The 23354-nt window shown below is 52.3% G+C and overlaps 7 protein-coding genes across 7 annotated transcripts; 4 read left to right on the top strand and 3 right to left on the bottom strand.

Moving 5' to 3' along the window:
- Positions 1-2836: 2836 nt before the first annotated feature.
- N0V89_003613 (uncharacterized protein) lies at positions 2837-3903 on the bottom strand (the record flags this gene model as incomplete). The annotated part of the gene is made up of 6 exons (XM_056212411.1): positions 2837-2982; positions 3038-3241; positions 3316-3437; positions 3633-3660; positions 3721-3777; positions 3831-3903. 6 exons carry the CDS (start codon positions 3901-3903, stop codon positions 2837-2839), a joined length of 630 nt encoding a protein of 209 aa, XP_056072719.1.
- A 681-nt stretch (positions 3904-4584) lies between these two features.
- On the bottom strand, positions 4585-6234 carry N0V89_003612 (uncharacterized protein; the record flags this gene model as incomplete). The annotated part of the gene is made up of 1 exon (XM_056212410.1): positions 4585-6234. The coding sequence occupies one exon, from the start codon at positions 6232-6234 to the stop codon at positions 4585-4587; it is 1650 nt and encodes a 549-aa protein (XP_056072718.1).
- Positions 6235-7285: 1051 nt separating this feature from the next.
- N0V89_003611 (uncharacterized protein) lies at positions 7286-9666 on the top strand (the record flags this gene model as incomplete). Its single annotated transcript, XM_056212409.1, has 10 exons — positions 7286-7406; positions 7462-7562; positions 7616-8262; positions 8364-8390; positions 8450-8597; positions 8744-8786; positions 8964-9077; positions 9126-9176; positions 9248-9300; positions 9352-9666. The coding sequence occupies 10 exons, from the start codon at positions 7286-7288 to the stop codon at positions 9664-9666; spliced, it is 1620 nt and encodes a 539-aa protein (XP_056072717.1).
- A 2431-nt stretch (positions 9667-12097) lies between these two features.
- On the top strand, positions 12098-13598 carry N0V89_003610 (uncharacterized protein; the record flags this gene model as incomplete). Its single annotated transcript, XM_056212408.1, has 2 exons — positions 12098-13360; positions 13419-13598. 2 exons carry the CDS (start codon positions 12098-12100, stop codon positions 13596-13598), a joined length of 1443 nt encoding a protein of 480 aa, XP_056072716.1.
- A 461-nt stretch (positions 13599-14059) lies between these two features.
- On the bottom strand, positions 14060-18542 carry N0V89_003609 (uncharacterized protein; the record flags this gene model as incomplete). The annotated part of the gene is made up of 3 exons (XM_056212407.1): positions 14060-17660; positions 18418-18423; positions 18535-18542. The coding sequence occupies 3 exons, from the start codon at positions 18540-18542 to the stop codon at positions 14060-14062; spliced, it is 3615 nt and encodes a 1204-aa protein (XP_056072715.1).
- A 52-nt stretch (positions 18543-18594) lies between these two features.
- Positions 18595-20450, top strand: N0V89_003608 (uncharacterized protein; the record flags this gene model as incomplete). Its single annotated transcript, XM_056212406.1, has 3 exons — positions 18595-18679; positions 18736-19307; positions 19359-20450. The coding sequence occupies 3 exons, from the start codon at positions 18595-18597 to the stop codon at positions 20448-20450; spliced, it is 1749 nt and encodes a 582-aa protein (XP_056072714.1).
- Positions 20451-20783: 333 nt separating this feature from the next.
- On the top strand, positions 20784-23353 carry vps16 (Vacuolar protein sorting-associated protein 16; the record flags this gene model as incomplete). The annotated part of the gene is made up of 2 exons (XM_056212405.1): positions 20784-20922; positions 20976-23353. 2 exons carry the CDS (start codon positions 20784-20786, stop codon positions 23351-23353), a joined length of 2517 nt encoding a protein of 838 aa, XP_056072713.1.
- Between the last annotated feature and the right edge of the window lies 1 nt (position 23354).

Genomic DNA, 23354 nt, shown 5'->3' with positions numbered 1-23354 from the left:
ATCATACAGACTCGACGGACGTGAAACCCACTCCTCGATGCCTGAAACCCTACCTGACGAACACAATGTTCTGAAGGCTAGTTATCTGAAGGACGCCCTGAAGATAACGCTTCTGAAGTACAGCTACTGAAGAGGCCAGCGACTGAAGGTGTGACACACCTGAAAGTCCGTAACCACGCTTGGACGGATGCGCGAGACGCTCCTGAATGGCTGGTTACAGACTGTTCCTGATAAAGGACAGTCCCCCACACTCAGCGTTGCCATTGAGCGCGCATACTATCGAGAAGCTCACAAGCTCGCGCGCCGGGAGACGTCCCGAGCAGCACTCGGTCATGAAAACCTATCTTTGGGTTATCCCCATCGAAGAACAAAGCCTTCCATCCCGGCTACCAATAGGGCTTTGAGAGGCTTAGCGACCCGGCCACAAATAGGGCACAGCAACCACCCAGAGCGAGAGGTGTGAACCACTATCCGGAGCGCACAGAAACATGTACGCAGAAGATGCTCGAGGCATTGTCCCACCCAGAGCCAGTGGTGTCACCCATACAGTCTGTGATGTGCTGTACACACAGATCCAGTGACGGAAATATCCACGTGAGAGCCAGAGGTGTTGCCCGGAGCCAGAAAAGCGACACGTAGTGCAGCCAGAGAAGTCGGACCACCCAGAGCGAGAGGTGTGAAAGACGGGCCACAGATGGCCTTGTTCTTACGATCATGTCGCAATCGCAAATGGCGATGCAGACTCGAATCCCTCGCAACCCCAGCGACCCTTTACAACCAGGGGGCGCCCCCCGTCACCGAGCGAGCTGAGCATCTCGAGGCTGGGCTTACCCCCAGCAATCGTTATGGACGGCCTCGGTGAAAGAAGCCAACAGATAGTGATTCGCCATTGGCGTTCCTGACAGGCCGAAAGGTCCTTGGCGTTTGGTTGAAAGGCACCCGTCTTCTTGGGTAAACATGTTCAAGAAGCAAGACGAGAAGGTGCGGCATCTCAGATGAAGGTCGAGAAGAAGCCTATCGCAGGCTCACCTCCCTCCGTCAGCGCATGCCGTCGCTTTCAGTCTAATATCATACCGAAGCAAGTCTCGGTAACTACTATGGATGTTTTACATACGCATTAGATGATTGCTAGCCCAGTGAGCTGGTAGGAAGAGACCACCACCAGACACCGGCGATGATGCATCACTGGCAAAGTCGAGGCTTCAAGCCGTCGCTTTGCAATGGGCTCATAAGTATGGGTTTAGACACTATGAGACCCATCGCACATTATCAAGTACCCGTCGTGGGGAACATGAGTAGGTTTGACGCTCCTGCGTGCGGAAATGTCTAGCATCAGTATCTTCACAGATGTGGTGCAGTCCTTCCCTTCGGATGTTGACTATTGTGGCTTCTGGGGGCTTGTTTTGTGGTTTCTGGGGGTTTATCGTCGTCATACCCCGCTCATGCTTCTGGCCTGGATGTGGGTTCGAGACACGCAGCCTTCCTCGGGTTTGCGAAATAGCCACAACCAACGGTCGTCATTGACCTGTTGCGTTTGCGGCATCTGCTTCTAATTAGCTAGAGCTCGTCAGTACGTTATACCCTACGGTGAAACGAGTGTGGACATAGAAGCTAGATTGACCAAGTCATCGCCCACCTTCTTCTTCGGGTGGTGATGCCTTCGATGCTCGCTCGTTGTGCCGATATTTGGCACAGGGGAGAGTGTTGGGGGGAACATACTTTCTTTTGGCAGTGATTTCTGCTGTACTGTTTGCGTTACTTGCGAGAACGTCGCTGTGTGCATGCTGCGTAACCTTGCTAGAGTTGTGGAGACTCTTGTTGTGATGTGACATCATGTGATGCAAAGGCCAAAGGAGAAACTTGTGCCTGCTATGATTCAGCAGACATTTAATTCCTTTCCTCGGTTCTCGCCTATAAACTACAGAACCACTGGTCTAGCTGCTCATCCAGTGCCGTGCACCCTTTGCCGAAGGGCCGTGCCATGAGATAGACATCGGATGCTGAAGCCACGATAACGAAATGAAGAACTTAATTTCTAAGTCCAGGTCCCCACGCGCAGTCTGCACGAGACCAGTGTGTTTATTTCCTTGGGAAGGGCAACGCGGAGACACTCACGGACGTTCGCGCCATGTGGTTGATAACTAGGCAAATAGACTGAGCAAACCCTTCCGCGCCCAATGAGATCCAAGACCTGCTTTCTTGATGTCGGTTACGTGACTTTGGCCAAGGCTAATGGTAATGTGGCGTTGTTTGCCTCTTCGAGGACATAATGGACACAAGGCCGACTTTGCTTGATATCAGAAGGCCCTTTCAGCTTTGCCCAAGGTAGCTTCGAGCACGATCTGATCATGGCTTATGTAACTGTCGAGAGTACTATTTCGATGACATCCCGTGAAGGGACGTGGGGTGATGCTACCCTGTCGCTCTTTCAGGACTTGGGCATGACGATGTTGTCGTTGCTGCTCCATTGCCAGTACCGGTCCGCAAAATTTCCATCAGTACTTCAATTGAGGAATTTCAAACTCACTACAAAGAACGGAGACCGCTCAATTCGACCTTGCATCCATTACCGGTCTAAAACCTTTTACATATAATTGTCTACCAAGCAGAGTAGCCACTGTGCGAGCCCTCCATCGCGTTGTGCAGTAGAAATCCTTGGTGATGGGTAATGGCGCAATGTGAGCTGGTACTGGACATTTTGTCAGTTCAAGAGATGACATTTTGACTTGATTTGACTCCAAAGGAGGTTTCATCACAGCTGGTCAATGAAGAGTTGCACTGTCCAACTTGGATGCTGTTGTTTTGTTTTCTATTTCTCGATTGTTCCCCAACGGAGCTATGTTTCCCGCTTCAAATAGGGCGCATATCCGTCGTAGATGGCCCTGAAAGCCGGCTCGAAAGCCACGAGACGGTCGAAAACGTTCTCGTCGGCCCGCTTCGCCCAATGCAATATTGCGACGAGTTGAAAGTCGGCGTAAGATGCTGTAGTAGACACGTTAAAGCAATGCGAAGAGATGTCTGCGGTTTGGCAACTCACTGATGTCACCCAAAAAGTACGGCCCTGGCGTCTCTTTGAGTAAAGCAGCCATTCCACCCCAAGTAGCGTCTAGCGAAGCCCAAGCCTCGCCGGACTTCTGGCGTCCGAACTCCTCCAAAGACATGCCGAAAAACTCCTTGCGCGTACGTTCGTAGTACTCGGCACTTTTTGGGTTGAGGAGGTTTCGAGGAACTAATGGATACACTGTAGACTAGGTCAGCTGAAAGGATCTCTAGCATGCTGAAAGGATCTCTATGCTAGAGATCCTCATGACTTACGAACAGACGATGCCCAGCGCTGCATGATTCCAGGCATCTGTTCCATAACACGAGGCAACATTGGGCTATCAAGGTGCAAAGAAGGATGTTCTGGCGGACCGTAATGCTCGTCCAGATAGTCTCTGCTGCATGTCAGTATGCCCCGTAGCCGTGTGCAGTGTAGAGCAGTTACACGATCTTCTTCGAATCCATGATGTGCGATCCATCAGCTGTTCTCATGATTGGGATTGTGTACGGTAGGCCTGGTCCCACATTCGGAGGAATGCCTCTACGAATTTTGAGTGGCTAGTCTTGAAGCCTGCAAGGGTCATACTGACAATGATTTGGCCATTGGTGCCACATCCGCTGCGAAACAATCAGCATCGCTGGTAAACGACAAGTGAGCATTCCCAGTTTTTGACATACGGTACTCCACCCATTGCGTTTCATAGTCGAGACCCTTGTAATTGAGAGCCATTCGAACTGCATGCATGTCAGTAACTCTCAGGCTCCGCGCGACGTCATAAGTGACCGACCTTTCCACGCACTTGGAAGCCATGCCGCACACGGCTCTCTACTAGGGAAGTCGTATAGTATGATTTTAGGCATGATGATTAGGGTTGAGCAGATCAGCGCGATCAAATGGTGGACTGTTCCATTGGTTATATGTACCAGCAGCGCGGATTTCGGAGGGACCAAAGCCGACGAACTAGCTTCGTGTCATGTCATCTGTTACGATCTTCAAATCAGCCTCGCGAAAACCCTAGCACGGAGATCCGTACTAATTCGGAAGGCGAAGGATGGAACTCAATATTATTGACAAAGACAGGAAGAATACACCAGGCACATGAATGCACTGAAACTCATACAGCAAGTCTGCAGCCTCAACACATGACCCCGCGTTCTCAATTCCGACGCGCCGACGCGAGGAGGCTCGTGCACAATTTCGATTCATGGGGGCTAGAATCCCTCTCAGATGCGTACTATAGTATTGTTAGCAGTATAGATCCATTACGACCAAGTCTTGCGGTCAAAAGCTTTTCACAAACTCAGAGGGTATTGCTTGACTTGGGATGCAGTGGTATTTACATGTCGAAGAAGGTTGTATTTAGACCATTCGAATCATTCTCTCAAGCATGCAAAAGCTGGTCCATATGGACGAGAATGGACCATGTCTTCGTTGCAAGAAGTCTCATCACTTTTCGTAAGCATAAAGTATACAAAGTCTATCATGACAGCTTCTCAATATAGAGCAGGCCTTCAGATAGCACTATAGTGTCATATCGGATCCTACGTTGAAACTGACGGTCGTCTCTTGATATGAACCCGCATAACCCCCTCGATGCCGACTACTTGATTGCCAGCGAAGCCGTTCTTGATTGTTGGAAAGTCATTCTTGCCAGCTGCCTCCCAACCCCCCTTGGTGTGCTTCACAAACTTCGTGAATGTTATGTCGAAGTTGAGTAGTAACATTGCGACGGTGCCCAATACCTCTTGCTTGGCAAACACTCGTCCCGGGCACATATAATGTCCGCCGCCGAACGGAAAATACTTGCCACCAAGGCCAGCCGTGCTGTAGCTGAGCATGCCGGTCTCTGGGTCCGTAATTAGAAAGCGCTCAGGGTCGAAAACGTCAGGTCTCTCGAAAAATGCAGGATTTCGATGCGTCATCCATGTAGGTGCCATAACCTGCTCGCCTTGATTCACATAGTGTGTTCGAAGGGCTACCGAGCTGTCGACCTGGCGCACGACGAGCAGGTCGACATACAGACGGAGTACTTCGTGGAAGGCAGAGTTGAGGAGTGGCAAGCGGGTCAAAGCAGGGATGTCCACAGAGCCATTAGAACGCTTACATGATTGCAGCTCCTGCATTATGCGCGAACGGAAGTCGAATGTGCTTGTTGGAGAGAGTATGTGCATAAGCAACCACCCAGTGGCTGGCGTAGCATTGGACAGGATACCGGCGAGGAAGATTAGGTCCCAGCCAGCTTGGCCATGAATGCTCAGATCACGCTGCTTGTAAAGGTCGTGCCGTCTTCGCATGATTCGGGCGCCGGAGTAGGGTGTCCAGTCGGGATTTTCTCCATCCTTCACCGGGTGCTGATACCCTGTCTGCAGCCACTTCTCCAGTTTCTCCACGCATGCATCCCGTGCGCGATATGCTTGCCGTGCGAATAGACGAGGAGTACCAAAGAGGAGGGCTAGGAGGCTGTCCTCCCACGCTCGATAATCTACATCGAAATCAGGGTACATCTCAAGGAGCTTTGAACCAGCGAGGGAGGTTGTTGATGCACGGAAAATCCGATGCCAAAGCCAATCATACAGATTGATTTCTCCGCCATCTGTGAGATCGATATCATCATCCAGTTGAGCTCGGAAGGTTTCCATGAACTTCTCTGTCAGTAGATTGACGGCTGCAGAGCTTAGCAAATGCTCTGAGTGAAGCCGTTCAGTGGTCATCTTCTCCTTCTCATCATTGCGATCTGGGAACGCTTTGAAGGAGTCCTCCTTGCACATTCCGAGCACATTGACGGCAAGCTGTCGGTCTAGCGCTGCGCGTGAGAGCTGACGGCTCTTGAACAGCGCGGAGACACCGTCGTCAGAAAAGATGAAGTGTGTTCGCTTCCCAGCAAGGATGATGGAAAAGGCTTCATGACCGTAGCGATCTGCTTGTGCTTTCAGGAAGGCCCAGAAGCTACCCACGGTCTGATTGCTGAAGGCGATCGTTGACCCAAGCCCAGGCATAGCGTACGGTATGAGTGGTGGAGTTCGGACAATCTGGATATCCTCTTTACAATCGGGACGATTGCGGACATCGAGTTGATAGTAGATAAGTGTTTTGAGATACGTGAATGCGCAGATTAGACCTATAGGCAGCACCAGGCCAAAAGTCAGTGTACCGAGCGTGGACAGCAGAGTCGGTCGGTCCATATCGGGCATTGCCCACGAGCCAGGAATATTAGGGGACAAATGTTGTTATTGTGTTTGATGGTGTTTAGGTATGGTAACTATGGTATACTTGGGTTATCCGAAGGGTGCCATTGTAGTACTAATGGAATGTATGACGTATCGATAATTTGCTTATTTTTTCAATGCACACGAAAGCGCGAGATGGTGGATGGGATCGAGCTTGTTAATTTCCAACACTGATAGCACCCAAAATAGTCCACACTCGCCTACAGCGCTGCCAGTCTGGCGCGAACTTCGAGATGTCAAGCAGCAGAAGCGTTCAGTCCCCTAGTGTTAGCTGGCTTACACGGTCTATCGGAAAGTAAACTGGTTATCAATGTACCTATATGAGCTTACATCCTTGGCGTAGGTAGAAGACCGAGTTGAACATGCGTCCCCATAGCTTTGTTCAGAATATGAGTCCTTCCTCCGAGGTACTCGTTCATTGTACTGGCAATTACTCGTGTACTGCAGAATCAGGTAATGCAACTCAAACGCACTACAATAATACAGGCACATGAAAAATAAGCTGGAGGACTAATTCACATGGCTGTGTATTGGTTGTGAAGCGGTCGGCTTTTGGAAGGGGCGATTGGGACGCAATCCGGGTCGGCGTTTGAACCATGTCGGCAATTAAGTCGCGACTGCCGACCGGTTGTGGCTGGCGGCAAGCATTGTCATGCCATACCAGACCGTACTCAACGTCTTTCTCATATTGCCCAGGTGTGACTAATGTCACGAAAAGGGGAAGGCACCGCCAATCCCTTTATTTGCGAGACGGTAATAGGTACTCAAAAGTTAGCCGACAACGTGTGCACTTCGATTCCAGAGCACTGGAAGAGGCCGTACTTTTGGGCACGATAAGCCGCGGCTTTCCCCGCACCCCACCTCACCCTCGCTATTAAATACCCCGGACTTTTCTTCAATGGTTCACCATCGGCAACTACACCGCTCTTAAGTTGTACCACCATCACATTTCTTTTAGAAATCTTACTTGACCACCGGGCAAATCTGGCGACACAAGATTAGTGCATTGTGCAACATGGCGAAATTCGATCTGAAGCGTGTTTGGACGGACATCGTCCAATATCGAAGAGCCTATGTATTGACGGCTGTCGCCTCATTCGGAGGAATGCTTTTTGGGTGGGACACGGGGCTTATCGGTAACTTGTAACCATCCTACCTCTGCTAGCTACTACTAATCCAGCCTCACAATAGGCGGTGTACTAACCATGGACGCGTTCCAGCATTCGTTCAATCTGAACAAGGAAAGCCCTGACTTTGCCAATCTACAAGGCAATATTGTGTCCGTCCTTCAAGTACGCCTGATCTTGTAGCATGCTGTAATGTACCAAAACTCACGTCAAGACAGGCAGGTTGCTTTTTTGGAGCATTGTCCTCGTTCTACATCAGTGACACGTTTGGGCGCAAGAAGGCTTTGATTATTGCAGACATAATCTTTCTTATCGGGTCATTAGTCCAGACTTTGTGTGCCATCCACACGACAAGCCTGGCTCAACTCTACGTCGGTCGGGTTATCGGAGGCTTCGGTGTGGGGCTTGTCTCTGCAGTCGTCCCGACGTACATCGGAGAGAACGCGAACAAAGAAATCCGAGGTCGATGCATTGGATGTATGCAGCTTTTCAACGTAACAGGGATCTGCCTGTCATTCTTCGTCAACTATGGTATCAGTCTCCAGATCAAGACTCTCAGTAGTGCCAAGTGGAGGATTCCTTTTGCCCTTCAGATGCTGCCAGGTGCTTGTTTGCTGGTTGGCATCATTTTCCAGAACGAATCACCGCGTTGGCTAGTCGAAAAGAACCGTCTGGAGGATGCTGCAGAAGCCTTAGCCAGGGTTCGAGCGAAACCTGTCGATGACGCGGACGTCATACAAGAGCTTGACGAGATTATTAAAGACTTCGAAGGCCACGAGAAACTTCCGCTCACTGCTCAGCTTCGAGCAGCATGCTCGAACAAGCGCATGCTCTATCAGAGCAGTTTCGCCGTCATACTCATGTTGTACGTAATGCCCCGGTACCAAGTCAATTGTCTCAGACACAGATGACTCTTTCCTGTCCCCACTTCTCCGACTTACACTGACTTTGTGCGCGCGTGTTTAGTTGGCAACAATGGACCGGAACCAACTCGTAAGCCACGTCATACAAAGAATCCACTGGACCGTCTGCTGATAAGTGGCACCCTCTAGCATTAACTATTACGCACCTCAGATCTTCCAATCGATCGGTCTTAAGGGTAACTCGGCCGGGCTGTTCGCAACAGGGGTGTACGGTATCGTCAAGATCGTAGTTACAGCGGTTGGTTTGATGGCATTCACGGAGCAGATGGGCCGGAAGGTATGTATGATGCTCTAGCGTCTGAGTCTGAGTCAGGCTTGCATGTCCTCACCGGCTTTACCCAGTCGATGTTTACCTGCATACCCTTACCGACTTCCCCCGTCGACGTTTTCCTGCATGGAAATCCATTCTAACACAGCATCTAGTGGTCGCTTCTCATTGGATCTGCCGGACAAGCATTTGCCATGTGTAAGAAGCCACCGGGTACCAAACGGATATGCCATTGCGGCCCAGGAAAAGGTCCGTCTTTCCTCGTTCAATACGAGGCTTGAAAGACCTTTTCCTGACTTAGTCACAAGAACATATACACGAGGTACCAAACCCCGCTATTCTAACATGGGCTGACTGTTGGACCCGCTGGTTTAGTTTACATTGGAGTCAATCAAGCCGTCAATCCGGTAAAGGCGGGGGATGCCCTTACGGGTAATAGCATATTTGCGATTGTCTGCGTCTACCTCTTTGTAGTATTCTACTCATTCGGTAAGTGAACGATCCGGGATTGGTGGTTCAGGCTAACGGGAAGGTAAGGATGGGGACCGATTCCTTTCGTCCTGAGCTCGGAGTGCTCTCCCAATCACGGTAAGTCTAGCAGTGCACGTTCACGTGGCGCGATTGCCGACTTGCATGTACAGTACACTGACGCGCTATAGTTCGGTCTCTTATCATGGCGGCAGCACTGATGACCCAGTGGCTCTTCAATTTTGTAAGTTCATGGTGTTTCCTGTCACGAATTCAAAGGTTGACACAGTCTCAGGTGATTGCAAAGATCACTCCACTTATGCTGAGTGGTATCACATATGGGACGTTTTTGCTTTTCGGAACCTGTTGCATGATCATGGGCATCTACACAGTCTTCTGCGTGCCCGAGACGAAGAACGTGCCTTTGGAGTCGATCCATCACCTCTTTGAAGGGAACATCATCGCCGGATGTGTGAAGGACACGATTCCTCGCCACTCTCGCGCAAAGCAGCTGCAGCATCACCATGTTACCAACGACGATGCGTCCGAGAGCAGCGCGACAGCGCATAAGGGAGTCGTTTCGGGCGTGCAGCATGTTGAAGACGCATAGAGCAGGCTCAGCGTCCAAATGGGGGAACGACGGCGGGGAATGGCTAAGACATAGAGGCGAGAATAGTTACGTGTCAATGTAGGGATGAAGATCTTTTTCTATCGGGCCGCAAGCAGAGCGGAAATGAGTGAGGCCTTTGGATACCGCGATGCTGCCGGTGCACTAGTTGGGCAGCGACAGGGAGATCGCAGTTAAGTGAGGCAGAGCGGGGCAGGACGTTGACCTGACAGCGGCCACTGACCGGACTCTCGGTGGTCCTGATGGTGTTCAGGTCCTTGGAGAGGGTGATGGGCCCACTGGATATTACAAACCCGGTACTGTTATTGCGTGGTAGCGAGGGTCCCTGAGGCATGCGACATGTGTGAACCCGAGTTGGAACTGCGGGCGGGCGGCGACCCTTTTTTGCGCCCCCCACCAATCAGGCACAAGCACCCTGGCCTGTCAGCGTCATCGCATAGATCTACACGCACCCAACTGCCCAAAACCCTACGCCCACAGGACCATTCACGATATCCCTATTCTTCTCCCTGCCCTTTTCTCGCCGCCACGCCGCTCCGCTCCAGTGCTGCAGCGCTCACATCCGCCGTTTCCTCACACCGGATCGCCGCGCTGCCCCTCCTGCAGCCTCACAACCATCCCCCACTTGCTGCCGTGGCCGCCTCGCCCCTGGGTCTACCCCAGTACACTCTGCAAACCTCACGTCGAATTTGTGAGCGCCGGACCCTCGCCCCTGCTGTCTCGCTGCGCCAATACCCGCACGCGCGCTTGGGCTGCGACCGCACATTCGCTGCGATTCGGGCTGCCGTCGAGGTCCTCGCCTCGATCCTGCACCTGCGGGCCTCAGCCAAATCAAGGCGTTCCCGCCAGTCGCCATATATCGACTAGATGTACGTGGAAGTGCAGTGCTCTTTTTCTTCCTCGCTGGAGCTGGTGTCTGAGTCTCTCTCGTCTGTCATTTAGTTCTCTCTCGAACGTTCTTTCCATTGCTGACCATCATGACGGGCAGTGTCGTCGTTCCTTCCCAGAACTGGGCAACGTCGCGTGTGCGGAGACTCTCCTACTCCTGCGAGCAGCCGCCGCCTTTACCACCTCGCCGGTCCTCTCTTCCCGTCACCCCTGGCCAGCAACAGCAACTAGGCAAGAAGCTACAGCTGATCGCGAAGAAGGAGTTGCTGTCGGTGGGAAGGTCTGCGTCTACGATCCCTACCCAACCCCAAGCCCAACCACAAAAGATGGACTCGCGGTACTATCGCCCCGCCTCGCCCCGAGGATCACGCGCGAGCAATCCCGCAAGGTCGTCCACAGGCACATTCGACCCATACTACGATTCCAACTACTACGCACGCCCGAGTTCGCCTAGATCGAGCGTCGATAGGCTCGGAGGGTCGATCTACCCACGAGACAACTATGTCACAAGCAGTAGCTCATCTAGCTCTCGATCTTCTAAGCCCAAATACGACTCATACTCCGGGAGACCACGACGCAACACTCTCAATGACTCGGACGAGCGCTTGGTTCGACCTCATTCGATGCTCACTCCTTCCGCAGCCCTTCCACTTCGTACTCAAGCGACTAATGTTCATGATCGACCATCGAGTCCGTTAGCACGATCTTGGGACACCCGAGGAGATGCCTATGCCACCCCGGCACCCCCGCGAAATACGGCGCACAAGAGAATATACAGCGTGGACGACGGAAGTCATTCAACCAAGCTGATCGCAGAGAAAGACGTTGTCAAACCCAGCCACCGAGACTCTCGCGACTATAGCGTCACCAGTGGTGGCCGTACCTACCATCAACACAAACCTGTGGTTAAGGCCACAGAATTCGGAGACGAAGGCTTCTCGTACACGGACCCTGCAGCCATGTATCGCGAGACCGAGCCAGCATGGCGTCGACCTCGGGCTAACAGCACCGAGCGTAGTGCGCGTCCTTCGAGCGTAGTGCTGGATCGTGGTCCTCGTAGCTCTGCCCGGGAACTTGGCCCTCCCCCCTTCCACTCGCGGGTTTGACAAGATTAACAACGCCAGCGGTCGTCACCATAGGTCCTCATCAAACGATCGGTCCAGGGATATTCCCAAATACGACTCGTACCCTGATGCTGTGCCCTCCCGAAGCTCCTCAACCCGACACCACACTCCTGCCATCCATCAAGAGCCTCGGGAGCATCGACGAGAAACGTACCACGATGACTACGATCGTCGAGATAGAAACGTTGAGAACCGCCGTTACGCCGATCGATTCGAAGATCGCGACGTGGCCAGCCGCGGGTTTGGCATTGCACCGACTGGTCATGTACGCGAACCTGTTCCTGATCCTCAGCCGATCTATAACGTGAATCCCCCCGGAAGTGGGCCGAGGAAGAGCAGAGGGGTATGGTAGCCAATATTACTCTTCGAATCGTGCCGATGCAAGGATGCCGGACCCCAGGATGCCGGATCCCAGGATGCCGGATGCGAGAGTGCCGGACGCCAGGCCGCGCGAACGCGATGTGGCTCCAACGTACGAAGAGCGCCCACGAGATAGACCCTCTCGAGATAGTAACCAGCCCGTTCCCAGTGCTGCTCCAATCGTGGCAGGTGCTGCTGCAGGTGCCGCTGCTACGTTGGGTGCTGCCCATGCTTTGAAATCCCGCGACAAGGACCGGGAGCGGGATTCAGAGCGCGATCGTGAGCGCGAGCGGGAAAAGGAACGTGAACGTGAGCGTGAACGCGAACGCGAACGCGAACGGGATCGGGAACGCGAGCGCGAAAGGGAGAGGGAAAAAGAACGTGAGCAACGTAAGGAGTTGGACGAACGTGACCGACGGGGCAGGGGCTCGGATGAACGAGAGCGACGTACCGACAGGCGCGAAATCATGCCTGAAGAACGACAGGAACGACCGCTCCAAGAACGCATACAGCCTGCTGCCGCCGCTTATGCCTCACTTCAAGAACCCAGTCGCTATCCTCGTGAGCGAGGATACGAAGATGAGGAGCGTGAGAGGCGTGAGAGGAGGTCACGCAAGGCACCATCATCTGAGGGTAGTGGTGATGAACGACCCCGTCACTACGTCGATAGCCAACGCAAAGCGGAGCCACCTGCAAAAGAGGCCGCACTCGACCCAGACGAGGAATACAGGCGTCGTATCCAACAAGAAGCCGAACGGAGCGGGCGCGATCGGGACGATGGCGATTCAGACCGAGAGCGAGAGCGTCGACGACGGAAAGAGGAAAGAGACAAGTCTCGCGAGCGTGCAGATGATTATCGTCTACGCGAAGCCAGATCCAATGCTCCCGCGCCGCCACACTCGCGCTACGATGAGCGCTCTGCAAGCGTTCTTGACACCGACATTGTCCAAGAACCAGACTCCTTAGCGGACCATGACCCACCAAGCAAGGGTGTACAGATCGTCACACCCCCTAAGGAAGCTCCTGCTGCTCCCAAAGGTATCCTACGCAAACCGACTGAGAAATTCCCTGAAGACCCTGAGCCCATCCGCGAGGGTGTTGCCCCTCATAAAAGCCAACTGAAAGGCAAGGACATCCCTACAAACGCTCGATGGACAAAAATCGATCGAAGGCTTGTGAATCCGCAGGCTCTTGAGGAAGCAAAAGAACGATTCGAGGAGCGCCTAGACTGTGTCATTGTTCTGCGGGTCTTAACAAAGGAAGACATCCAGAAGCTGGCGGATCGTACCAAAAAGATTCGTGAAGTTAGAGGTAAGAGTCTGATTCTGCATCTTCCTGAATCATAGACTAACAATTTCCCAGAGGATGAATTTGAACATCATGAAGGACGGGACCCAGACCGAGATCATGATCGGCACGGTCACCATGGCCATCGCGAAGAAGACAGGGATAGACGTCGAGACCACGACGACTATGATAGAGACTATGACGACTACGACCGGGACAGCGAACGCGACCGTGACCGACGACCTCGAGCGATAGAGGCTGGAAGGTGATTGAATGATACCCAAGGGCGAAATGATTTGTGATTGAGAATATAGCTTATGCTATATATCAGGGTGGAGAAGAAGAGTGAAGTCGACCAGAGCGTCGGTGATCAGAAGAAAGTTCGAGCAGGAAATCATGTTCATCATCACCAACGTCGGCACCATAGTGAGCATGGCGGCAAGCATGAGAAGGTTGAGAAGCCTGACAAGCAGGAGGGCAAGACTAAGCGGCGTCTTGGTCGGATCCTAGATTGGTTATAGCGTAGTGTACCCGCATTGGTAGGCGTTTATCGGTCAGGCATTTCATCTAGCGTTCCTGCATAGCGGCGCAAAGCACTGTAACTCAAACGTCTGTCAAGCTTGCAATTTGAGGGTTTGAGTGATCTTGACGGATATCTTGTTTTCAAAGGCGTATCAAAGGCCTCAACATGCATATGGCTCGATCGAAGCTAGCCCTCATACCTTCCCACCCCACTCCCTCCACCATTCGTACACTGCAATCCCTCCCGCCGTCTGCACATTCAAACTCCTCGTCACCCCGACCGTTTTTATCTCTACACACCGATCCACAACCGCCAACACCTCTGCCGTTATCCCGCTCCTCTCGGCTCCCAGCACTAGTACGCATTTCCGCGGCAGCGTGCCCAGCCCCTTTCCCCCATCTCCTTCTTCCCCAAGCATACCGGACCTATCTGTTTGCTCGATACCCACGACTTCATACCCCTCTCTTTTCTTCTCGGTTACGAAGGAAGGGATGGAAGGAATCTTAAGCTCCCTGATTGGGAAGTGCTTCTCGCTCGTTACGGAGGTAGCTTTGAAGTCTTTGTGTGCCGTTTTCTTGAGGTCGTCGATGTAGAGGGCTTCGAGGCCAAAGGACTCGGAGATGCGGGAGAGGCCGCCGAGGTTGGTGGGGTTGTCTATTAGAGAGGCGATGAGGATGACGGAAGCGGGGCGGGTTTGTTGAGCGCTTGGTGGGCCAGCTGAGGGGAGGAGCGAGGCGATGTCGAAGCCGGATTTGGTTTGGTGGAATGTGGGTGTGGATTCTGTTGTTGGGGTTAAGGTTGGGTCTCGTCCGGTTTGTTTTTTCCAGACTGGAATGACTGGTGTGAGGGCGGTGGTGGGTAGCGGTTCTCCTAGGGGAACGCGTGGTGGTGAAGCGCAGGATTGCAATGTCCAGGAAGTGTCGGAATCAGTGAGCGAGACGAAGTCTTCGTGTGCAACGTACTCCATATCAGGGGTCTCGATCCTAAGGTAACGACCTTGGAAGATGTTGGTGAGTGTAAAGTCATTCACAGCGTCTAGCCTCAATGTGCGAATAGTGGAGGGAGGAGCATTGAACTTGTCGAGACTGCGCACGTGCCTATCTAATGCGACAAAGGCTGGATTTCCTGTAATGGACGTCCACTTCCTCTCTTCCGCGAGATCGAAAAGCGTTGGGAAAGACCAGTGTGCCTCATGCCTAATCTGAATCTTTGGGCTAGCAGAAAAGGGAATGAGCTGGACCATGAGCCTCAGCGCGAACTCGTCCGAGTCTAGGAATGGGGCTGCGAGGAGGGCGAGCTTCATGAGACTTGAAATATGCACGGGGCTGTTGTCATCTAGATTAGCAAGGTCGTCCAGTATACGACCTGCTTTGCTCGGGAAGCGGAAGTAGATGCGGGTAATGATCCAGTCCAGCAAGTATCGATACCGAGGCCACGGTTCGAGGACTAAGGCGTGCATGAAGGAGTCCAGATACCAGTCAGCGTCCTCTTCGCTTACGCATGACTCTGTCAATAACAGCATGATTTGCAGTTGGAGGACATTCTTTGACTTGCTGATGATCGGTATGGGTGCTTTCTGCGTTCTCCAGGGTTCCAACAGGCGCTTCATCACCTGTTTTGCGACGTCCACTTGATTTTCTGGGATACGGTTGAGCGAATCGATGACTGCTGCGTATCCAAACCATTCGCGCTGTCCATAGTATGCTTCATAGTCCCGTTTTGGGACAGGCTTTCCGTGGTTTAGACGGGGTAGATGTTCTTGGAGCTTTTGCGCAGCTGCTACTTCAAAGAGGAATTCCTTCTTGGGCACAGGAGGATTCTCGATGAAGCGAACAAAGAATTCTTCCGAAGGTATTACGTTCAGTATGCCCGGATGCAGGAACATAGCTCTGCGTAGAGATGTTGCTAGTGCCGACACAAGGTACGTTCGACCTTCTGCAATTCGGTGAAGAGAAGTTAGCGCTCTCGTTAGTAATGCTGTCAGGGAGGTCGCAGCCTCGGGTTCGTTTTCTTTCTGCCGGAGACAATTTTGTACGCTGGTTGGGTGGAAGAACAGAGCGGCCAGTCTGATAGCAACGGGTCGGCAATAGTCTTGTCTGTCTGCCTCTTCCCAAAATGCATTTAATATCTGAAATACTTCATCTGGTAAGAACGAGCGGGTAGTGCCATTTTCCAGCAGCGAAGTGATCTGGGCACAGCCAGGCACGAATTTTTCGTTTTGGATGATCTTATGCTGTGAGCGATCTAGTTCCTCGAGGAATGCCTTTAAGGATGGTAACCTCTCCGAGTTGATATCTGCTTCCGCGGGCGTGTCTATTTCATCACCAGTCCACTCTTGTACGTTCCCAAGCGCTTTGTCGAGAAAGGCTTGAGCAGGTAGAAATTCTGCGTCCAGTATCTGTGGGCCGCGATAACCGCAAAGTTCCACACAATAAGTGCGGCACAGATCGGCAGCGATTTCCGGCAAAGCAGGCATCCTGGATATCGATACAATCATATTAATTTCAGCGATGTCCAAGAGAATACCACCGTGGCCGATGCCTTTGAGAAGCCCCTCTAGAAGATAGAGGACCGCGGGAGAGAATATCCTACCTTCCGTGTCTGTAACATATTGCAGGGCTCCCCTGATGATGGCTTGTTTCTCTGAGACCACTGGCCGGTTATGAGAGTACGGACTGTATGCTTCAGACTTGGGCGCTGTTCCGTTCGCTGCTATGACAAGTTTAGCGAAGGCCTCTGCCAGAGCTTCTCCGTGGGGACACACGGTCCAAGTGCGAGTCGATATAAAGGATGTAGTGAAAAGACTACCCTGGGTCACCCATGGGAGGAAACCCTTTACGAGGAAGGATGTGTGGGTAGTGCATGATTCCGGTTGTGAGGTGGCATAGTTTAGGTACCAGTTTCCGATGAGCTTCCTAACACCTTCCTGGATCTGCGAGTTGAGAGCAGCTGCTAGAAGTGCCGTTGTCCATTCCGGAGAGATCAATGATGTCGATCCTAGCAACGCTGTAAGTTCAGGTAGACACGCCTGCACTTGGTTTGGGTATCGATCCAGAACAATGATTTCGAACAACGCGCAGTATTTTTGATATTGCTCCATGGTAGCCTGTTTCTCATCGACGCTGAATGCCATACCGGATGCCTCGAAACTTCTTTGGCACAAGCTCAGCGATTGCTGTAAGATACCTAGACAATACTTGCGCTGATCAGCTAGACCACTCAAAAGTCCAGTACGTAACGCGGACCAGTACTCCGACCAGTAGACCGCGCTAGTCTTCATTGCATTCGCGTTCACGTGCGATATCCATTGGAACCAAGTCCGGAACGCTTTACTGGCACTTTCTGAGAAGTATGCCAGTGGAAGATCACGGAGACGATCAAAGAAGAAGTCCGAGAGAACGCCGGACAGAAGGATGGGCTTGTCAGGAGTCCAATCGGGCTCCGCCCAGGTGTGTGAAAGCCTTTCAGTCTTAAGCACGGCGACAGATGATTTAGCCAGTAGACTGAGCAGAGAAGATAGTGTGTCATGGACGTGGTCGTCTACGCCATCCTTTCCAATGCTACGGACAATTAGGGAGACCAGCTCAGGAGTGATGTAGTGGTATCGGTCTGCAGTAAGCCAGTAAGAGCATTTCAGAAATTTATAACAGGCTTGAAGTTCCTGTGTGCTCTCTTCCTTTGTTAGTTGCCTCTCATGATATTCCTTTCTCGCCGCGGAAATATCGTTCCACTGTGAAGCGACCTCAATGTAGTTGGTGATTTTATCGAAGACCAGACATCCAAATTTGGAATCACTAAGGCATATTTCAGCCAGTAAGTAAAGATGGTCTTCGGTGTGACACTTTTTCGATATGTATTCGAAAACCAATTCATGCATGCGCATGTAGGAATCATTCGCCTGTTCAGTATCAGCCGAGTAACATGCAAATGTGGAGGCTTCAATACCCTTCGTAGGAACTCTTTCTGCAAGCTCCCTTTGGTACGTAGTAGTTCAGCAAACCACGAGACTGCACACTTACATTCGGAGAGGAATGTTCTGGAGGCAAGAGACGGACACAGATTCTCAATGCTTCCAGATCGATAAGACCAGAGGCTGAGCCTTGCACTATACTCCAGTAATGGTCGAACGCCGACTCCTTGACTGATGCATCCGCGAATCGAATGATCGATTCAACATCGCGATACGTCTTTTCTGTAGACATTTCGTCTTGTGTCTAGTCGAACCGTCGCGCCCTCACTTGTGGTCCACTGTAGCACGCCTGAGGAGTTCTTAGATGCAGACCTTGTGATTGGCGGGGTAGCGGATTGCACCCCCCAGCAACCGTTGCTAGGAATGCTCGGGAGCAACTCCGCAAAACGACCCTGGACTGTCTCTCTCAGCTTGCGCGCAATAGCCCTCGAACACGTCGTCTTTTGTTGCGTTGTCCAGTGGGTTCTTTTGTTGCGGTGTGCACGCACCAAAATTTCGCGATTTCCATGTGGGGCCGAACGTGACGTAGCCTCACCTTCCCCAGCAACGAACTGTTGTGCTTTAGCTCGATTAGGCAACACTAGCGCCTGCCCGTGTTGCAAGCACGACTCGAGACGGTATCGATGCACCTCTTTAACATCATCAGGTTGCGATCACTCAAAGAACATCTTTTTTGGTTACTGGAGAATACCATGGACCGGCGCATGTATGGGAGTTTGTCGACCGCTTCGGCGGTCTCTTTGAGGGCAAGCGAACCGATGGCCATGATGGCGCCGCCGCCTATGCTTGACGATGCGGGCAATGTCAAGGTCGTCGTGCGGTGCAGAGCTTTCGTACGGAGAGGTATGTTCTCAACCACCTCCAATGCGACTGGTACAGGATACTGATTGTTGGCGCAGAGAAAGAGAAGGGCACGCAATGTCTCATCCGAATGGATCCTACAACTAACAAGACCACGCTCCTTGCCCCTGTTGACGATTCGGAATCCAACATGCGAAGAGCATACGAAGACAAAGAATTCATATTCGACAAATCATTCTGGTCGCATGATGAAGCCGACCCATATTACGCGCACCAAGAGGATGTTTACCGGTCGTTTGGTGAGGAGTTTTTGGATCACAACTTCAATGGGTACCACACATGCATTTTCGCGTACGGCCAAACGGGTTCAGGGAAGAGTTACACGATGATGGGCTCGCCAGATAATCCTGGTTTGATCCCTCGAACCTGCGAGGAGCTGTTCGAGAGAATTCGAGACGAGCCGACACCGAATACGAGCTACCATGTACAGGTGTCGTATTTCGAAGTATACAACGAGCATGTCCGAGACCTCCTTTCGCCACGCACGAATCCTGCTATGTTCCTGAAGATTCGCGAATCTCCCAAGGACGGGGTGTACGTCCAAGGTTTGACGGAGACGGAGGTCAAGTCCTATGCGGATGTTGAACGATTGATGAGGGTCGGAGACTCGGTGAGATTTCCAGACATTATTCTTCATTGCGAATACTAAGTGCAAGAACAGAGCCGAACGACAGCTTCAACCAAGATGAACGACACATCGTCGCGATCGCACGCCGTGTTCACAATCCGCCTCAAGCAAATCACCCATTCGCTCCTATCAGACGAAACCATCGAGCGCACTGCCCGCATGAGGCTCGTGGATCTTGCCGGCTCCGAGCGTGCAAAGTCTACAGAAGCCACAGGCCAGCGCCTGAAGGAAGGGGGCCAGATCAACAAATCGTTGACAACACTAGGGCGTGTCATTGCTGCGCTAGCAGACCCAAAGAGACAGAATAACAAGGGACGAAGACCGAGAGAAGTGGTACCGTTCCGAGACTCTGTCCTCACATGGCTTCTCAAGGACAGTTTAGGCGGAAACAGCAAGACAGCCATGGTAGCATGTATTGCTCCTGCGGATTACGACGAGACATTATCCACCCTTCGATACGCGGACCAAGCGAAACGCATCCGTACGCGTGCTTCAGTCAACCAGGACTGCATGTCCGCTGCACAGCGTGACGCACAGATTGTGGAAATGGCCGAACAGATACGTTCCCTGCAGGTCAGCGTCAATGCAGCCAGTATCCGGAAGAGAGAGGAAGCCACAGAACTGGAAGAGTACCAACGACAGGTCTGCATGATGCAGCGCCTTGAGGAAGAGAACCGTATGGTCAACGACTGCAGGATTAAAGCCCTGACTGCCGAAGTCGAAGAATTACGCCCCGTGAACATCGCCTTACGCTCCGAAATCGATGCTCTGCGGCGTCATTTGGCCCTAGCTCTGGGTGAACTGAAGAATCCTATCGTCTTACCTCCTCCACAGCCTGGCTCCCCCGAAATCGAACAAGATGGCTTCATTCGGGTCGATAAAAAGGGTGTGGAGCTGGGCGAGGAAGGTAAAGAGAATTCTATCCCCATCCACTCTGATGATGAGATGAGTGGGGATGACTCGGATTCAGGGTACGATGAAGGCGATCACGACGAGCTCGCGCAGGAGCTGCAGAACGAGGCCCAAGACTTCCTGAAAGATCTGGGACTATTCCGCAGGAAGGTCGGTGGCGATGTGGAACGTTTTGGTGTGCGTCAGACTCTGCATGAGATCTTTGGGAACTGATCCTGAAGCTTTGATGTCTTGAACGATGTTGTAAAGTCGTATGCGGTTGCAATGTTTGATGTTGAAATTGGTTGACATGGGATTCGGATTGGTTACGATAGCATTGAGCGACGGCGTTTTGCTTGAAGCGTTTGGTCTTCCTTGGTTCAGTATATAGCGACTACCCTTAAATCAGATTGTCTATTCGTAATATCCTAAATGGCTCTCTATTAGCATGCCGTTCCAGCTTTGAGGTCATGGGTGGCCTGTGCGCACCTACCGGCAACGCAGGCCGCAGCTCCTCCGCATACCTACACCACATCCCAATGATACACGCCACAACACCCGTATGACATGTCGAAACCCACTGCGAACTGGGAGAAGCTAGGCGACAAATTCTACCGCAAGATCCAGCTTTACACGGCCGTATTTGATCAGGATCTCGAGCTTGAGAACTACAATGCGGTGGGGGCTCCGTACAGCGGCGCTGTAGGTACGGCCCCAACCACGATTTTAACGAGGCGCATGCTGAACGAAATGGGATAGCTATATACCGCGATGAAAACAAGATAACCACGTACCGGGGTGGTCAAGCGAATAAAGCGAGCATCGATATCTACAGTTGCGCGGGGAAGCTCATACGGCGCATCAACTGGGACAAAGGCACAATCAAAGGGCTGGGATGGTCGGAAGATGAGAAGTTGCTTGTTATTACGGCAGATGGCACAGTGCGGTGTTACTACGATCTCCAAGGCGACTTCTTTCCGTTTACCCTCGGCCATGGCGCCGACGAACACGGCGTGCAGTCCTGCAAATTCTACAGCTCTGGTTTCGTTGCGCTGCTAGGAAACAACAACCTCATATCTGTGTCCTCATATACCGAGCCCCGACCGAAGCTCCTAGCGATACCGCCCGCAGAACCCGTTATATCGTGGGGAATAATACCTCCAACGTACTCACTGTCGCGCTCCGTGGAAGTGATTCTTGCGATTGGAGAGACGCTTTACGTGGTAGACGCGACCGAGGCTGAGAACCGTAATTTCGACGCTGGACCATTTAGGCATATAAGTGTGAGCCCTCGCGGCGAATTCCTCGCTTTCTACACGGACGACGGGAAGGTATGGGTTGTGAGCGGCGACTGGAGCGACAAGCTGAGCGAGTATGACAGCAAAGTCAAGACAGTGCCCAAGGACATGCAATGGTGTGGCAGCAATGCCGTTGCGCTGGCTTGGGAAGACGAAGTTCACCTAATTGGCCCCAACGGCGCAGTCACGAAGTTCTACTACGATGCTTGGATACATCTCTTACCAGACGTTGATGGACTCCGCCTACTCACAAACGACGTGTGCGAGTACCTGCATAAAGTACCCGACGCTTCTGTAGAAGTATTCCGTATAGGTTCCGATTCACCTGCTGCGAACCTGCTAGAAGCATCATCTCTTCTTGATCAAAAGTCTCCAAAGGCAGACGATCTCATCCAGCTCATCCGACCTTCCCTCGCCGAAGCAGTGGATACGTGCATCAGAGCCGCAGCGAACGAGTACAACATCCATTGGCAAAAGCAACTCCTCCGCGCAGCGTCTTTCGGAAAGTCGGTTCTAGACCTGTATTCTAGCGACGATTTTGTTGATACATGCGACACCTTACGCGTTCTGAACGCCGTCCGCTTCTATGAGGTGGGATTGCCAGTAAGTTACGAACAGTACCGCCGGCTCACGCCCGAGAAACTCGTGGATCGCCTCACAAATCGCAACGAGTACTTGCTTGCTCTGCGTGTAGCGTCCTACCTCCATCTTCCAACCAGTCATATCCACGGTCATTGGGCGCAGCAGAAAGTCAGAGTGAGCACAGATACTGAGGAAGAAATCTGTGCGCTTATCGTCAAAAAGCTGCATGGCAAGCCTGGGATCTCCTTCGAGGAGATTGCTCATGCAGCCTACGATGAAGGTCGTGTCCGCTTAGCAACAGAGTTACTTAACTACGAACCCAGAGCCGGAAAGCAGGTCCCGCTTCTACTTAACATGAAAGAGGACAACATCGCTTTGGACAAAGCCATAGAAAGCGGGGATACTGACCTGGTGTACCACGTTCTACTACACCTGCGCAAGAAGCTGCCGCTCGCGAGCTTCTTCCGCGTGATCAACAGCCGCCCGGTCGCCTCCGCGCTTGTGGAATCCAGCGCAAGAGACCAGGACCACGAACTCCTCAAGGATTTATACTACCAAGACGACCGACGACTAGATGGTTCAAACCTACTGCTCTCCCAAGCCCTGTCCTCCCCCTCGGTCACATCCGCCATCGACAAGCTGAAATCCGCATCAACGTATCTAAAAGATAGCCGCGACTCCGCAGCAACATTCCAACGGCATGCGCTCGACGACGCTCAAAAGCTTCTCCGATTACAAGAACAATTCGAAAAGGACCTCGGGCCACGCGACGGCTCGTCTTCGCCTTCGCCAGGCGGCAATGGAAGTTCTTTCGTCGGTCTGAGCGCCCATCAAACTATCACCGCTCTGCTTCGTCTAGGACATACAAAGCGCGCACTCAAGGTCCAATCTGAGTTCAAAATTCCGGATAAGACATACGCGTGGCTAAGGCTCCGAGCGTTCGTGGCTGCGCGGCACTGGACGGAGTTGGAAGAGCTGGGCAAGGCGAAGAAGAGCCCGATAGGGTGGGAGCCGTACTTCAATGAGATTCTGGGGGCGGGGAACACAAGGGTGGCGAGCATGTTTGTTCCGAAGTGCACAGGGTTGAGTGCAGCGGAGCGCGTGGACATGTGGATGAAGTGCGGGCTTGTAGTAAAGGCTGGCGAGGAGGCGAGCAAGGCCAAAGACAGGGCGTTGCTCGAAGAGGTCTCAGCCAAGGCGAGCGGAAGCGCGAAGGTCGAGATTGAGAGGCTGTTGGGGATGATGGGCAAGCGGTAGA

This window comes from Didymosphaeria variabile (assembly GCF_027946475.1).
Source record: "Didymosphaeria variabile strain IMI 356815 chromosome Unknown scaffold_3, whole genome shotgun sequence".
Taxonomy (NCBI): Eukaryota; Fungi; Ascomycota; class Dothideomycetes; order Pleosporales; family Didymosphaeriaceae; genus Didymosphaeria; species Didymosphaeria variabile.
This window is presented reverse-complemented; position numbering and strand designations above follow the sequence as displayed.